General features: G+C 51.0%; 3 protein-coding genes across 7 annotated transcripts in view; 1 reads left to right on the top strand and 2 right to left on the bottom strand.

Annotated features, from left to right (window-relative positions):
• Window positions 1-101: 101 nt before the first annotated feature.
• On the bottom strand, window positions 102-5,675 carry DERL2 (derlin 2). Of its 2 annotated transcripts, XM_062592639.1 has the most exons (7): window positions 5,533-5,671; window positions 5,046-5,111; window positions 4,702-4,775; window positions 4,184-4,277; window positions 3,489-3,684; window positions 2,837-2,927; window positions 102-743 (listed from the first exon to the last, which is right to left on the bottom strand). In XM_062592639.1, the coding sequence occupies exons 1-7, from the start codon at window positions 5,623-5,625 to the stop codon at window positions 638-640; spliced, it is 720 nt and encodes a 239-aa protein (XP_062448623.1). In that variant the 5' UTR covers window positions 5,626-5,671; the 3' UTR covers window positions 102-637. The 2 variants fall into 2 exon arrangements, with proteins under 2 accessions (XP_062448623.1, XP_062448624.1); XM_062592640.1 differs by lacking the exons at window positions 102-743; window positions 2,837-2,927 and adding an exon at window positions 2,938-3,108 and having other exon boundaries at window positions 5,533-5,675.
• A 244-nt stretch (window positions 5,676-5,919) lies between these two features.
• On the top strand, window positions 5,920-10,577 carry MIS12 (MIS12 kinetochore complex component). 3 transcript variants are annotated; one of them, XR_009960388.1, is made up of 3 exons: window positions 5,920-5,963; window positions 6,240-8,652; window positions 10,558-10,577. XR_009960388.1 is itself a non-coding variant. In XM_062592188.1 (2 exons), exon 2 carries the CDS (start codon window positions 6,263-6,265, stop codon window positions 6,893-6,895), a length of 633 nt encoding a protein of 210 aa, XP_062448172.1. In that variant the 5' UTR covers window positions 5,920-5,963; window positions 6,240-6,262; the 3' UTR covers window positions 6,896-9,285. The 3 variants fall into 3 exon arrangements, 1 of the variants encoding a protein (XP_062448172.1); XR_009960389.1 differs by lacking the exon at window positions 10,558-10,577 and adding an exon at window positions 9,796-9,815; XM_062592188.1 differs by lacking the exon at window positions 10,558-10,577 and having other exon boundaries at window positions 6,240-9,285.
• A 1,999-nt stretch (window positions 10,578-12,576) lies between these two features.
• CAMKK1 (calcium/calmodulin dependent protein kinase kinase 1) overlaps window positions 12,577-16,692 on the bottom strand; it is a 43,479-nt gene continuing 39,363 nt past the window's right edge. For both annotated transcript variants that reach the window (XM_062592187.1, XM_062592186.1), the window contains one exon: window positions 12,577-14,563. In XM_062592187.1, coding sequence (XP_062448171.1) covers window positions 14,491-14,563 — 73 coding nt within the window. In that variant the 3' untranslated portion in view covers window positions 12,577-14,490. The remainder of the gene's footprint in view (window positions 14,564-16,692) is intronic.

A 16,692-nucleotide genomic window follows, 5' to 3' on the forward strand; every position in this document is an offset into this window, starting at 1 on the left:
GTCGTGGAAAAACCTATCAAAACATAGTCTCAGCCTGCAAGTCTATTCACACCAAGACACATTCCAAAACCACACAAAACCAGCAAAACAAAAAGCCTGCATTATGCTGAATGTTGTATTTCTTACAATTCAAATTGGACCAAAGACATTAGCAGCTCAGACTAAAAACTTCTGCCATTGAAAGAGGGACTTGCACTTTCAACTAAGTGGTAAGCTTTTTTATCTAAGAATCAAAAAAGGAGTTAAAACCAAAAAGTTTTATTCTGTCCCCTGTAAAGTTTCCCATGTAGTTTTCCGTATCAAACGATTTTTTGGGGGGAAAAAAGCTTTAGAAATCACTTTAAACAAGTACTCATGGTCTTATTAACCAAAGTTGACAGGAAATGGTTTCCAGTTTTAGTTTTGGCTCCACTAGCTTGATATTTTTTATTACCAGCGCAATACAACCCTAACCAGGGAAGGCACTGGTAGCCTGGAAGCTTCTTGGGTTAGACTACCATTTCATAAAGTGCTTGTATTCAGAACCATAGAGCTTTCAAAAAGTGTCCTGTATGTGATGGGGAAATAGGAGAATCCCCAATATGGTACTTCAGTTAAGTCTCTCCCAGCTGTTGCTGGGTTTTGGCACGGCCACCTATTAGCCTCCAAGGCGCTGACCTTCTCCCCACGCAAATCCTCCTGGTCGTTCTTCTGGCAAGGGATTGTAATTAGGATCATCTTCTGGTGTATCAAATATTGCTTTCCTGGAAAACAGAAAAGGCTGGGGGTTTTTGTTTGTTGTTTTTTTTTAATAGACATTTAACACTGATAACAAGACTGCTCAAATTCCTCATGCATACAGCATCTCCCTCAGAAACAGCCTGCGAATGCATCAGTGATTTATACCCAAGTCACATGTGCACTCCAGCTAGAGGTAACTGCAAGAAGGGCAAGAATTTTGTGGCTAACTCAACTGAAACAGATGAGATTTAACTGAAAGTCAGATTTGTCTTTCATGTCAGGCAGAATTTCATACAGCTAATGTGTTCTCCTAGGACAGAATAATGGACCAAAATGTGAACAGAACATTAAATAGCTCTTCACATCTTGTGAGGTGGACAAATATTATCAGTAAGTATCAATTACAAGTAGTATCATTTGCAGTCAATACTATCTCAATTTTGCAGACTGGATACAGGTATTGACAGGCAGACTTGAAATCTGCAGAAGAGTCTGTGATTGTGCCCAGATTAGAAACATGGATTATATTTTTTTTTAAATTAGAATTTAAATAATTCTAGATTGTAATTTTAAAAAATTATGCTTAATCTTGTAGGTTATGCTGTCACTCTCAAAACTAGTTTTAGAAGTTCTATCTCGTCATAGATTTCTTGATCTAGAAATAAAGTCTATTAAATTATTTGAAACAAAAAAATCATAGGCTGGATACAAACAACCGTTATATCCTACATGTCCAAGAAATAAGGTGTGTTTAACAAGACAGTTCTTAAAACAGCCAAAGGGATTAACTCCCTTCGCAAGTATGACAGGACATTTCAGAAAAGTTTGCAGAAAGTGAAAAATGTAAAGTGCTAGGAATATTACAGGATTACACAAAAAAAGTGAAAGCATCTGGGAAAAGATTAACAAATCTTGTCCCAGACAAGAATCAAAAGCAGCCTTCAATCCTAAAGCCCCAAAGATAAAATCTTGGGGTAAAACAAAACTGATGACATGACCAGCTTTATCTACAGGCATCAAGACAAAAGAGAAATTTTCACTGGTTGATGTAGCACTCCAAATGGCAGCCTGAAGTCAACCTGACACCTTCTCCACAGAGATTTACTGAAGCAGCATGCATTGCTCTAGCAGCCTTATGATGTCTCCTGCACATACTTAGGTGCCTATATCATTTGAGAAAATGGGAAAGCTCAGCTATAAATGCAAAGAGACAAATGAGTGCTCAACTGCATAAGCGCAGTAAGGACACGTGGAGGCAGCCTGCACTGGAAATAGTCTTCAGGTGTTAAGGCTGGATTATGTTAGTGTATGACCACAAAAAGTGACCAGCATAGCTGGTCTAGGACAGCTATTCCTGCACAGATCACCTGATACAGTTATTTGCTGAAGGCCAAGTGTAGAGGGAAGAAAAATAAAACATTAATAGAAGTACCTGGACAATCAAACAGCCATGACAAATTAACTAAGCATGTATCTGAATATGACATTTAACTACACCCAGGCATCTGGAAAATAGTTCAAGTCAAAAAGAAAATCAGTTCAGCGCTACACAATTCTAAGAGTTTCAGAGACTTCAGCTTTCCATGCCCCAAACTGCCCTGGCACTTAGGCAAGCTGGTCTCATCCAAGCTTTGTACAGCATTCCAGATGATTACAGCTCACTGTGTAAGGGGGACCAAGAGGAACAGCATCACTCAATACTCTAAACACTGCAGTCCCTTGTCAGAGTTTTGAAATGAGGATTATTCTGTTTCCACCACCCTCTCCCAAAGCTAAACTAAAATACCTCAGTCATTGTGTTCTTAATCAGCAGGACTCTTAAGCCTCATCTCAGTAAGATCTATGCATCTTTTGCATCACCAACAGGCAAAATTCTGTTAAGCAAGGACTATCAAAGATTACAAAAACTCTTCAAACAAGTTAGTTCCTATTTGCATATCTGTAAGACACCCTCCTCCCTTGTTTGGCAACAAAAGAATTAAATAAAATAGCAAGCACAAGTTTACTGCAATTCTGTCTCAGCCTAACTTCCTGAGGCTGATTTAAATGAATTATAAACAGTTTTCTATGCAAGCACATTTTAAAAATCTAATCCAAATCAGAAACCAACACTTACAAGACAGATGGTGTTCTCAGAATCCTCCCACCACCAGGCTGATTGGGAAAGACGTCTTCTAAGAAAAAATATATATGCCCAACTGCAATGCCTAGTACATAAAGAAATGTCAAACGGTAATTTTCACTACTTCTCCTTTACAACTTACAAGTGCTCCACTAGAGTTTTCAGAAAAAACACAAGTTGCTTCCCCTCACAGAAAATATGATGGAGAAATAAAAATACGAAAAACAATGAAGCAAGGTGGTATCGGATGAAATGTATAACATATGCTGCAAGACATTAACACAAGAGAAAACAACCTGTCATTACCAAACATGACATTACAACTTTACATATGCTACACTTTTTATTACTTCTTATAAACTATTTTATGAGTAGCCTGATACTCATAATCAGATTATGTCTCTGGGCTGTTTTCAAGCAAAAAAGAACCAAAGCACCAGAAACTCTTTTCATCCTTATTACAGCACTAAACACACTATAATGTTTAGAAACCAGGAAAGCCTCATAAATATACTATCATTATATCCAGTAAACTAAGACACAAGTAGGAGGCATTTGGCTGCTGGGTTTTTCCACATTTACATGGGGGAGGAGGAAAGGAAAACACTAGCACAAACAGATTCTTATGATTCTTGCAATTTCTTACCCAGGAGATCCACAATGATGGAGTTCCCCAAAAGCAGTGAAAAGCCCATCAGTACCCAAGGTAGAAATGGAGCTTGAAAGATGAGAAGACCAAAAAAGTTCATACGGACATAGGGATTCCTGCGGCTCCATACATACACAAGCATTATTGTGAATGCCTGACCCAAGAAAACCAAGTTCACAAACAAACCAAAAATCTGTGATGGCTAGTTAAAGAAAACAGTTCACAGTTACAAATCATTTAAAATAATTGTTTTGAGATCAAGTATCACAAGAATTTACAACTTGACTTGTTCTGTTTTCCATATAGTTCCTCCCCTCCACTTTTCTAGGTTCAAGTAAATCAAATTTATTGTAAGTCAAATTCAACACTTACAGCAGGATTTAGAATACCTGCAGCATGAATACTCTTTACAGTATAATTTAGCATGAAATCACCCAAGTAATAGCATCTTATCAGAGAACCTCATTTCCTAATCCTACACCTAGCATTAGAAAGACTAAAAGATCAGCCAATATCTGACAGAAGTGACAGTCACAAAACATTCAAAACTACCTTAACATCATTATCCCTCATACCTTAAGCAAAGTATCTGATTATCTAAGAGTGAAGAGAAGTGCAACAGCATAGTTAGAGTTCTCATTCATGCATCTTTAGCTTTACTAACACAGTTAAAAAAGAAAAGAAAAGGATACAGTCATTAAAAGTCCACCAAAAAGGAACATAAATACAAAATCTGCCGTCCGACCTCGAAAAGAGCCTTCTTCAAGCATTCGGCAGTAACGATATCTGAAGTCACGGGTCAAGAAAGTTTGACAGCAAATGAATTTAAGAGAAAAAAATCTAGCAGAAATGGTTTCAATTATACATGAACTTGCATGTAAATTTTACATGAATTTACTTCGTCAGCTGGGTGCCTCAGCAGAGAAACCAGACCCCGAACAACAGAATTATTCTTGGAACTTTCTCCCACATGCCAGTGCCAATCTGCTTGAAAATCATGGACGGATTAGGCTTGCAGACTCAAGTTCTAACACAACAGAAATAAATGGCAAAATTCTTCACAGCTTGAAGGAGTTTCCATTAGTGAGATCAGCATCACTAAGCTCCCAGTAACTTCACAGCGCAGCAGAACCGAACCTTTTCATAGCAACATGCCTAGACACTGGAGCCTTGCTTTCCAAGTAGAGGAAACAAACTTGATGAAGGATACAAAAAGATCATATTAAATAAAAAATTAAAGCCAACTGGTCCAAAAAATAAGTAGTTTGTGATTAACCTCCATACCTGGAAATAAGACAAAGAATTTAAACAAGAAAACTGGCTTTTTTAAAACTGTCTAATTAGAAAAGTTTGCAAGTAACTGAAATTAGTCTCCTTTACAGTCACAGAATCTAAGACCAGAACTAAGATACACTGATCTCCATTTCAGCTGTATTAGCAAATTTTAAGTCTAATGCAAAAGTAATAGTCGTTCATAACTGTCAGTTTGAAAATACAAGCACTTACAAGCTCAACAGCTTTGTTAAGAAATCCCACGGTTTAGAAAACACTTACTTGAAAGTGTTTAAATATTAATTCAGGGTTGAAATATAGTTGAAAGGGCGTGATTAGTTCTAATTGCTGAAAAAGAAAAAAAACATTTGATGAAATTAATATACTAAGAAGCTAAGCGGTACATACGCGAGCACATCGCCCGCTTCGGCCGTGCGAGGCGGGGCCAGGAGGACGCTCCACGAGCACACGCCGCCTTTCAGCGCGGCTCTCCCCCCTTAGCACTCCGGCCCCGCAGGCGCCGTTTAACACCCCTTGGTGCTTTGCTCCTTCCCCGGCTCGGAGGCGGGCAGCGGGGCCGTGTCACTGCTTCTCCCGGCGGGGAGCGGGCGCCACTCTAGGGCCCCCGGCGGGGCAGAGCCCCGGCCCCGACGAGCACGGCCTCGCCCAGCCCGGCCCGGCCCCGCCCCGCGGGCCGCTTCCCTCTCCTCCTCCGCGCCCCAGCAGCTTCCCGAGGCTCCCCCCGCGGCAGCGCGGCGGCCGCACGCACCACGGCGGCGGTGGTGAGGACGCAGGCTGTGGTGTAGGCCCGCGTCACGGGCGGCACCTGCAGGTACTCCTGCCGGAAGGTCTGGTACGCCATCTTCGCGCCCCCACCGCGCTCCTACTGCTTCCGCTTCCGCTTCCGCCTGCCACGCGCCTGCGCGCGCCCTTCCTCTCCCTCCGCGCCAACTCCCCGCCGAGCCAATGGGCGCCGGCCGCGCCCGGGCCATCGCGCTGCGCTCTCATTGGCCGAGCGTGCGGGTGCCACGACTTCCCCCCATCTTTCCCCGCCTCTCAAGCAAGATCACTCGGTGATTGGCCGGCGCGCCGTTCCTCGCGGCTCCGTTCTGCCCGCTGATTGGCTGGCGGCGGGGCCGGCCCGTCGGAGGGGGGTTCGAACGAGGAGGGAAGCGGTGGCAGCGCGGAGGCGGCCTGAGGGTGAGTGGGGGAGGGGAGGCCGTCCCGTCCCGTCCCGTCCCGTCCCGTCCCGTCCCGTCCCGTCCCGTCCCCCGCGACGCGGCTCCGGGGGCCGCGAGGAGCCGCGGGCTCGGCCTGCGGTGCCAGTGCGAGCGAGGCCGCCGCTGAGGGCGGGCCCCGGGCCCCGGGAGGCGGCGGCTGGCCTGGGCCTCCCCTGGAAACCGGCGTCGTCCCGGCGACGGGCAGGCGTCGGGCCGGCTTTCCCGCCGCCGCCGCCTCACTGCCCTCTCCGTGCAGGCGTTCGAGGCTCCTTCGCCAACATGTCGGTCAACCCCATGGCCTACGAGGCCCAGTTTTTCGGCTTCACCCCCCAGACGTGCATGCTTCGCATCTACATCGCGTTTCAGGACTACCTCTTCGAGATGATGCTGGTGGTTGAGAGCGTCATCCTGAAGAAACTGGATGGGTTTCCCAGCGCTAAAATCAGCCCGTTCCAAATCCGGAAGAGCACAGAGAAATTTCTTCTCTTCATGAAGGAGCACTTCGATCAACTCTTCAGTAAAATGGAAGAAGTGCTTCTGCAGCTGGTGTTGAACATCCCGAAGAACGTGCTCCTTCCTGAGGACAAGGTCCACGAGCAGTACCCGTACACTAAAGAACAGTTCCAGGCGCTTCAGAGTGAGATCGACCAGCTACAGCAGCAGTACAGGGCCGAGGCATCTGCAGGGCAGGCACTTCTAGCAGAAATCGAAGAACAGAAGACTGTTCAGGCTGAACTTGAAAAGATTTTGCGGTGGTTTGATGGGCTTGAGAACATCTGTAGAGCACATGGGACCAGCAACTTCAAAGAAAGCTTTGCATTCCTGACACAAAACTCTAAAAAACTCCAAGACGTACTGAAAGATGTGGAAAAGAAAAGCAAAAAACTGCAGAAGAGTGATCAGTTAGCGTAATGCAAATTCTGAAAAGACAACAAAAAAGCCATTAAGACAGCTCACTTAAAATGATAGAGGCCTGCCTTTCCGGAATCATCTGCTCTAACCCCTGTTCCTTTAATACTGCAAGGACTGGACTGAAAGCTGGGCAAGCTGTTGTGCTGAATTGTGCTGTAGTGTGGTAGTTTGCATCAACTTAAGTAGGAAACAGGAAGCAGAAAAAGCCGTATGAAAGAAGAAATATAATCTGTACAGGAGATTCCAAGCCTCCTGAGGCCACTAAAAAGATTTATATTTACTGTGTAAAACAGTAAATATAAACAGTAACAGTATTTGCCCAGGGAAGACATTCTTTCACTTGTCAAAAATGCCACAGAGACTTGACACATACTACAAAAGGTGAGAATTTCACTCTGACCTCATTTGGCAGTTGCTACTTGCAACAACATGATGCTCCCTCTCAGCGCTCCCACCGCACAGAAGCTGGTACTTTTTCTGCATCGCAGCACCTCTGCTCCGTGACCTACACGACGCGCAAATGCCAAGCTACATCCAGAAAGCAGCCTTAATAAGTTGTTTTTGCTGTTCCACCTTCTCATAAAGCAGTTTTCCTCACCTTTACTTTGTTCCTTGCGTCCTGATGCCTGTGTTCAAGTGCTGGTTAGACATAGCCCTGCTAATGAGTTGCCAGCGCAAAGTGACATCTCTCCTGCAGTGGAAAATAAATGAGCATTAGACATTGGCTAGATAAAGAGAATTTTTGCAGGTTCTCTGACTAAATTGCACTGACTGATTGTTCCAATCAAAGGACACACATGTAAACACATAAAATGAATGAAAAGGAAAGTTTTGCTTGTGTGTTTCTACAATATAAAATTATAGATCAGCAAAGAGTGTTTGGAAATGGGAGAAAATACCTGTCATAAAGTTTTAGGACTCAGGTAGAGTAAGTTGAAAGTAACAAGTTAAAATTTTCGGTAGTTTTATTGTAGAGGAATTAATTTTCCTTTACAGCTCAAACATCTACTTCTACATGTTTTTAAGCTACAATTTTTGCCCATCATTTCAAAGGCAAATAAGTATTTTCAGAAATAAACGTTTTCCCAACATGTTCTAAGCTACAGGTTCTCCTGTGGTTTGAGAGCAAAAACTAATTGTCTTCAGCAAGCTGCTGTTTTAGCTTAAAAAAACAGCAAAGAAGCAATCATTTAGCCTTATCACCCAAAAAATCAGGTCAGGATACCAACCTATTAACTCCTAAAACCAATAAGCATGTCAAAATATTAAAACTCTGCTATCAGGAATGAAAAATTTGGACAGCAGAGGGCATCAGGAGATCGTCCCAAGGTTTCAGCTTGCGGAAAAGGCTTTCTTTTTGCTCCATACCTTTTGTATGCACCAAGAGTTGTGGAATGTTTTCTAAGATAAATCAGCTGTTTTACCCTTAATGAGTAGGAGACAATATTCTTTTTATTCGCGCCTGCTCCGCTGGGATTCGTGCCGATCGCGTCCTGCTGCTGACGGAGCGGCTGCCCCCGCAATCCGGGAACGTGGACCTCCAGGGCAGCGCGTTTTACCTGCTGACTCGCCACCTCCTCCTGGCACCTCTCCGCAAGCAGAAGATCCCGGGAAAGCCTGGCGCGGGCAGGGGCTTCCCCAACCCGCTTCCCACCCACCCACTCCCTCCGGAGCACTGCGTCGAGGCCAATTAAACAGCGGTTAATTCAGGAGCACGAGCCAGGCGCTGCTTTTCAGCTGGTAACGCCTGCGGGCAGGTAAGAGTTGGGTATACACGAGCGCTGGGTAGGGCCCTTGTGACGCCCAGCGCGTCCCCGTGGGGCAGCCGGCACGCACGAGAGCAGCCCCCGCTTCAACCCCGCATCCTTGAAAACCCTCTACTGCCAAAAATGAACATTTTTGAGACAGATGGGCGCTGCACGGAGCTACCAGCTTGGGGAGGTTTGGGATGTGGGGTGCACAGCTTCCTCCTCTGGGTGTTCGCACATCACACGTGGTAAAATCAGCTGGCTGGGAAACCGCCGCCGCGGGGTTTACGGAAAGCCGTGGTTTGGCCTCCCCTCCCAGCCTCCTGCACTGCCATCGCTCCTCAGGGCACTGGACCAAACCGGGCACAGAAAACGCGCGTTCAGACAACGTTGGTGCCGAAACGTTGGGTTTGCTCAAGCAAAGGAGCGCAGTCAGGGCTCCGTCGCTGGGGGCTCCTGGTCGGGATCGCTGCTCGGCTTCGGTACCTCCCTGGAAATTGCTTTATGAAAGGAAATGATAAATGGCTTTTTCCTTCTCTGTGCTGCTCAGGTGCGTTAAGGAGAAGAAAAAAAATTCTCAAAAAAGAAACATTTTCACACCTAAGAACTATTTTCCCCTGTAATTAAACAATAGGAAAACCAGCTTGGCATTAAATAGCATTTCTTCGGTACAAGCCCAGGAGGCAGCTGCCTTTTCCTGGGAAAGTCCATCCAAGGCTCAAGGCAGATACACAGTTTTCTCACCAAGTGACTCTCCACCCCCCCACCCCCCCCGGAAATCCAGAGCAGCTGGGCTGCATGCAACGCCCCTGACACAAATATTTCCATTAAAGCTCAGCACAGCAGTTTGTGATCTGAAAAATGCCATGCTGGGTAGGCAAAGCATCACCTCTTCATCAAGTCCCACGTAGCAGCAATGCTTCCCAGGGCCAGATTTGCAATAGCAAAAATTGTTCCCAAATTTGGCTGTGACTAAGGATCCAGGCTTTTGCTTTAAAATCACCGCACGTTTGCAGCCAGACCCTTCCGGGCACTGCAGCAGCCCTCGGCCTGGGCAGCCTTGGCTCCCTACCGAGCAGAAGTCAGTTCTTAATGAATATTATAATATGCGGTAAATAATCTATCGCTCAAGAAATCTGTTTTGAAAGGCAGGCCCTTTTGGAGGAAACCGGGGCAGTGGTGGTCAGGCCGCTGGGCTCGTGGGCTTGCAGCCAACCTCGAGGGAAACGTTAACCAGGACCTTCGCACCGTGCTGGGCTGGGATGTTCCTCACCCGGGGTGGGAACGAGCAGCGTCGTTAACGCAGCTCCACGGCTTACGTATTAATTAGGCGTCTCAGCTTTCGGGCTGATTCGCTGGGCTCCCTGTCCCCAAAGCCGCGTTGGAGCTTTCCAAAGCCTCGCAGGGGACTACAGCCTCCCCCGCCACAGCTCCCAGCAGGACACCCCTGCGACCAGAGCAGCAGACCTTCCGGGAAAACCCACCGAAGGACACCGTGCCTTCAGCTTGCTGCTGCTTCTTCCACGCGGCGACGTTGTCCGGCCGCTGCCGAGGACCCTGTGATTGCCTGGAGCCTGCAGACGCTTTCTGCAGGTCCAGAGTGGGTGGCAGCACAGACCACCGCCGGGGCCAGACCCTGCAGAAGAGACGGTCCCCGGCCCAAAAGGTTTTGGTCTCTCTGTTTCTGTCCCCCGACTGCAAAGCCAGAGGTGAGCGAGCTCACGGAAGTGGGAAGCCAGGTCTCGTTTGCTTGGCTGATGGGAACTGATACCGTTCCCATCATGGGAGCAATGATGAACAGAGAAAAAGGTTTTAGGCAAAATAATCTGTTTACAGGAAAATTGGGTTATTTTCTCTGTCGACACCTCTTGTTCATCTCTAGTCTCCATCTCCTGTACGTCTGTGAACCGCCAGGCACAGTGGGAAGCGCACACGAAGCCTCCAGGCGAGCAGGGGGGCTCTGCTCCCAGGCCTCGAAGGGACTTCGCATGGCGGCCGGGGACAACGCGTGGCACCATCCCCTCCCCACACGAGACGTCTCTGTACAGCGACGCAGTTTAAGAACAGCGACGTTTCCCCTCCTGGGAATCCGCTACAGCGGCTGGTCCAGAGCCAGCTGCTTTGACAGCTGGAGACCGTCTGCTCCGTTCCAGCTTGGAGAAAAGCCCCGCGGCCTTCCCGAGGGCAGAGACGCGCCCGCTCCAAACCCAGCCGCGTCCCGTCCTCCTGCGGGGGGATAAAACCCCCAGAAACGCTGAAGGGACCCTGAACGTCTGCTGAGGCCTCGGGGAAAGGCCAAGGAACCTGCATCCCGGCACGCGCACGCTCGCAGGTACAACTCCACTTAGGCCAAACCTCATTTCCACGGACTTTATTGTCGTTTTTGGTTCTAGAGTACAAAAGCATGCAAAAAATAGCCTCTCTATTAATGGTACATATTTACAGGGTAACGGCCACGTGCCATTACGATGCTGAGTGCAAATACATCATGCTCGAATCCCGGCAGAGAACATACAGGTTGATAGATTTAACATCAAGTAGAACAGGAGACTTAAATACTAACAGAACAGGCATATAAATCAGATACACAGCAGCAAAATTACGGCACGGAGCATCAGAATTATATCCTGAAAAGCTGCAGTTTGTTCTTCTTGAATTTACACTTTTTTAAGTGGTTATTGTGCGAGGGACTGCACCTCTGCTTGCAGCAGCTCGAAGCGTAAATGACTTTTGTTCGGGGACGGGAAGGTTAACGCTTGTGGGAAAGGCAATGACCAGCTCCCCAGCTCCTTTCTTTCGCTCGCCCTGCAGTGAGCTGCATTTAGAGCACCGGGAACTATTAAGGTCACAGGAGAATTCAGGTTAATTCCTGTCGGAAGGGCCCCCCTGAGCTAGCGCACCTTCACGTCGCGACCAGCCACGCTCCTTCCCCGCTTCCATGGCCAGCGCAGGCGGGGGACTTGGGCGCGCTGCGGAGGCGACTGCCTTCGCCGCGGTCGGGCCGAGACACTCACCTTAGCTTCAACGTCACGGCAAAACTTGCAAGCACCAACTGATGCCACCGCTGCTGCGAAAGGCAAGGGACAGGCCTGACTCCTATCCACCCTCTAACTCGCGGTCAGGAAGACTTTTCAAAGATATTTTTGGCACTCAGTCTTTCAAAGACTCGTACGTTACCTTACTCTGCAGTTTGCTTCTTGCATCTCAAGGCACTAAAAAAAAAATAAATAAAACCCCTCACAGGCCGGGTGCACTCGCTGCTGCCGGGATCTAGTTTCTGTCGCGACCACCAGTTGCAGGAGCTGCCTACACAGATCGAACCATGCGGCGAAAACTCCCGGCTTTCCCTCGCGTCTGTGCAGCAGCACGGACACCGAGACGCGCTCTCCCGCGGGCTGGCTCGCGCTCGGGCTCGGCAGCCGCGTGCCCGCTCGGAGACCAAGCCGTGCAAGCTGTTTCGCACGGACACGTTGCTGGAAAACCACCGCACTGCAGCAGAAAACGGCACGCGCGCGCGCGTCCCGCCAAGGCAGCGCTATAAAAGCCGTGAATCGACACCCCCGCGCCCACTCGCGTGCTTTCGCCGAGTTGTTGTCTCCCTCCGGGGCCCGTGGCCGTCTCTAGCAGGACGGCGGCGCGGCGCCAAGCTGCCCTGAAGCGCCTGGGAACGGGCAGGGTTTGCGGAGTCCCGCGGCAGCGCGCGGAGCCGGCGGGCCGCCCCTTTCCGCCTGCGGACGCTTTAGGCTCGTTTTGCGGGACGCAGTCAGGACAATTTCCTGAGGTATAAAAGGAAAAAGGGATCCGTGCAAAACAGATTTCTTTCAGCATGGCGCGCATTTTTTTTTTCCCCCCTAGGTAATTTTGGAATAATGGTACAAATAGCCGTTCTGCCTCACCCCAGCCCCATCCAAAATCAAGGAAGTGCTCTGGCTGTCATTAAAAGCACACGACATAAAGCTAATTCTCCCTTGCAAATTAGCATTTGCTTGGTTTCATTAATTGAAGTCAAGATTTGCAAAGGCTCCCCAAAAGGGGGAGGAGGGAACCAAAACGCTATTGAAAACAGAAAGTCCTCAGAGCAGGTTCAGCCATAATCTCAGCTGCTGGGCGCTCGCCCCGGCCCTGCGGCATCGCTCGGCTCCTCTTCCCGGGCGAGACGCGGGGCAGAGCGCGGGCTGCCAACCTTGTCCTGCCTCCGGTGCCGCTGCCGAGACGCCCCGCCGAAGGACAGGGAGGCGGCGGGAAGCAGAGCCGGAGGCACCGGCAGCAGCGCCCGGCTGCAAAGACGTTGCGGACCGAACCAGACTACAGCAGGGAACTCGGGAAAGCGAGGATACCCGCTGCCACCAGCGCTCCTCCTGCACACGCGCCCCCGGCACCAAACCCGGGGGCGCCGAGAGCGCCAAGCTGAGGTTACCCTCAAAGATGACAGTAAGATGGTCATGCAGGAACCAAGTTTAATCATGTCCTTTATTTAAGTGCTATGAAATACGGGTTCGACCCCATTCCCTTTGGCTTCTCAGGGACATGCTCAGGACCCATAAAGCTTAAGGGAGAATACCAGCCTGTATTTTGACTGCCTGATATCACTGATTTTCACCAAGCGTAAGAGTCGAATTCCCAATTACACACAGAGCCATCGGTCACTGCAACGTGTGTATTTGCCCTTTGAGTGCAATCTCTCACCTGATGTCAAGATGCAGAGATGAAGCTTCTAATCCCAAGTTTAGAAGCAGTCTACACATACAATAGCAGCATCAGCAAGTGCAAAAAAACCAAATTAATGTCTTAAAATAAAATTAAAATTCAAGGTATTAAAAAAACAAAAGATCAAGTTTTGATTCAACCTCATTAGTGTTCTGCAGTTTTGTAGTCTAAAAACGCTCCACCAGCTTGCCCCATATGAGGGAGCTCTCCCAGTTTGAGCCACTTCATCAGTAAATCGGAATTTAAAAGCATCAGGTACCTCCTTTTCAAGGGGCTAAGAGACGAGTGAGGGAAAGGAAATCATTTTCCAAACGGAACAAATCTCCGAGCCGGCCACTTCTTTTCAGCGCCGAGCACAAAGCATCCACGCGCACGGGACCGTGTCCAGCTGACGGGGTCAGATCCTGGCTTTTTGGGGTACGCCACCTTTCATCAGCCAACGTCCTCCGCGCCCCAAGCCCTCGCGGGCAGCAGCACAGCAGTCCGGCCGCGGCAGCATCCGAAGGCTCGGTGCACGTTGCCGGGAACATCCCGTCTCTCTCCCGTTTCACGGCACTGCCCTGGGCAAGGCCACCGCCCCGGCAAGGCTCACGCTGAGCAAAACCGATGATGGGAAGGAAAGGGGCGGGGGGGGGGGGAAATAAAAGGCAGAGGGAAACGCACGGAGAGCGATGAAGTTAAGTCCGAATGGGGGATCTCACCCTTGCTCAGCTGATGCCAATGGAAAATCCACCCTCGACTGACGGGGCAGCGGCGCGTCCTGGCAGCCGGCAGCGCTCTGCCCAGGCACTAACCGCAGCCGGCACCCGCCGGCCGATACAGCAGCTGGCTCGGATGTAATTTTTTGCCTTGAATGCAAAAAGCAGGCCGGGGGGGGGGGGAAGTCTCCGGGGCAAACGACGCAGGAGGTGGCATTCGACGTGCACTCGCTGCTGCGGGCCGGGCTGGGCGGGCAGGTGCAAAGCCCCTGGGCGAGAGCGGCACCGCGGGCCACTTCCCCGGCGCCGGCGCTTTTCCTTCTCGCTGCTGCCCTCCGGGTCCCCCCGCCACGGCTGCGTCCGCTCTGCCCGGGCTCCGCCGGCTCCGGGCGACGAGGGCAGACGCGCGGCGGTGGCGGGCAGCCGGGACGGCCCCGCGGCCTCACGGAGCGGCTTCGTCCTCGCACACGTCCGGCAGCTCCGGGTCCTTTGCGCCGTCTCTGCTCCCTTCTTTTCTGCAGCAACGAACGGATGGAAATAAAAGAGATTACGGGTTTGAAGACACACGTGCGCGGCTCGACGCCGCTGCTGCTTCCCCGAAGGCCGCTCGCAAAGCGCAATCCTCCGGTGCCCGTGCTGGACCATCGCTGGCGCGCAGCACGAGCGGTGGGAGCAAAACGCCACTTCACTTTCCCCCCCCCATCTTCTCCCCGTTTTAAAAAACAGTCTCAATTATGCCAGTTTTGAACGTGAAGCTGATCCGGCTACGTTTGGGCGAAACTGCCTGCGGTTTGAGCCGGGCCCGAGCTGACGACGTCCACGTTAACTCACGGCAGGAGCCGCACGCTGTGCCGGGGCTCCGCGAAGCGAAGGCCCGCGAGGCGCCGGGGTGGCCGCGGCGCCGTCCCGTGCCCCCGCCGGGCTGGCTGCTCCGGGCCGCCGGGGCCGGGTGCCCGCCTCCGCTCGACGGCTCTTCCGAAGGCGCCGTGTAGCGTTTTCTAGCCGAAAAGCAGGGGACGCGGCACGGGGAAGGAGAGAAGCGACCTAGGTGGAGGCAGAGCCCGGCGCTCACCCGGGAGCCGCCTCCTCCCCGAACTGCTCGGGCGACGCCGCGAGCTCGTCCCCGCTTCGGCTCCACCGAGAAGGCCGGGAAGGGGGAGCGGCGCCGAGAGGGAGCCGAGCTTCCTCCAACGCCTCCACCAACGCGGGGCCGAGCCGCTTTTCCTGCTGACCCCCCCGCCCGGCTTCCCCGGCCCCCGCTGGCCCCCCATCCCGGACGCTAACCAAGCGCACGGGCGCTGGAGCCGCTCACGCGCAGTCACCCCACTCCGAGAGGAAGGCAGGAAGGAAGGAAGGACGGACGGAAGGAAGGATGAAGCTACTGCCAAGGAGTCATGGAGGCCGAGGAGAGGGCAGCACGCTGCTACAGCGCCCGGGGGAAGCGCAAACGCCGAATTACCTTAAGGACGGATGCAAGCATACGGATGCGTTTAAGAGGAATCTGTCCCTGAGAGCAAAACAACGAGACAAGGGAAGAAAGTGATGGCGCAGATGACGGCAGCAGGCAAACGAGCTGCATTTCTGCTCCCACCGAAGCTCGCGAGCGGCGGCCGAGGTTGCCCGCAGCCTGCCGCGGGGACGAGGCCGGGCACGAACCTGCTGCCGCCGAAAGCTGCTGGCGGCCCGCTGCCGAGGGCCGTCAGGGCTCTACCCGAGCGCCCAAGCCCGCGCCGCGGTCGGACGAGGATGTCTCACCGGCCCGCGGCTCTTCCCACCGGACACCCGCGTGCATCTGGAGCGCCAACGTCTGGCGGAGCTCAACCCTACCGCAGCCGTTACAGAGGTTTAAAACCTTTTGCTAAACTGCCCTGACCAAGCAGACGACCTCCCTCTCCCTCCCGGCTTGCTTATTCCTCCCCTACCGGGACGGGAAAGCCGTCAGGGCAGCGCCGGCTGCTCCGCTCTCTTTTGGGGAAGGCTTTTAAACACGGAGCGATCCCCCGAACGGGAGCCGACAACCACGTTTCATCAATGGCAACAGCAGCCATAACGGGAAAGCAAACTGAGTCTGTCAAAACACGGCAATTAACTTGCTGGGCAGTACTCGCAGCGGACGAGAGCGGTAAAACGTGGCAAAGCCAGTGCTGATCCTGGAGCAGCCAGAGGAAACGTAGAAACACTACGAGTAGAGAGCCAGGACTTAGCTGCGAACACTGAACGGCTGGGTTTGATGAACAAGCTGCTTTCTGCAACTGCGAAAACTAAAAGTGCCTGGTTGCAGTGTAAATAACAGGGCCGAACCGGGCCCGGTTTGTGGGATCTGCAAGGCTCAGTGAACCCCTGCATCCTCGGCGGGGTCCTGCAGCGGCTGGAGGGAGGCTGGGGGTGACCCCGGCCCCGGCCAACACAGCTCACGGGGCAAAGATTTCAAATCAGTGACGTCTTAACAGTGTCCTCTAAGGGAATAAGGGCTGCAATAAACCTGAAAGGCCTCCTGCTACTGCAAAGACTTCTGCCCCTGCGGCTTCTGCACTAAGTATTTCCAAGAGCAGAGCAGGTTGTGGACAGGCAATGCAAGGAGCAGGCAGAATCTGAAGAAATTCAGCCAAGTGATTTCCAGCCTCCTCCTCTTCCCAAAATCCCA

Source organism: Rhea pennata, chromosome 20 (genome assembly GCF_028389875.1).
Source record: "Rhea pennata isolate bPtePen1 chromosome 20, bPtePen1.pri, whole genome shotgun sequence".
In the NCBI taxonomy this organism is placed as follows: domain Eukaryota; kingdom Metazoa; phylum Chordata; class Aves; order Rheiformes; family Rheidae; genus Rhea; species Rhea pennata.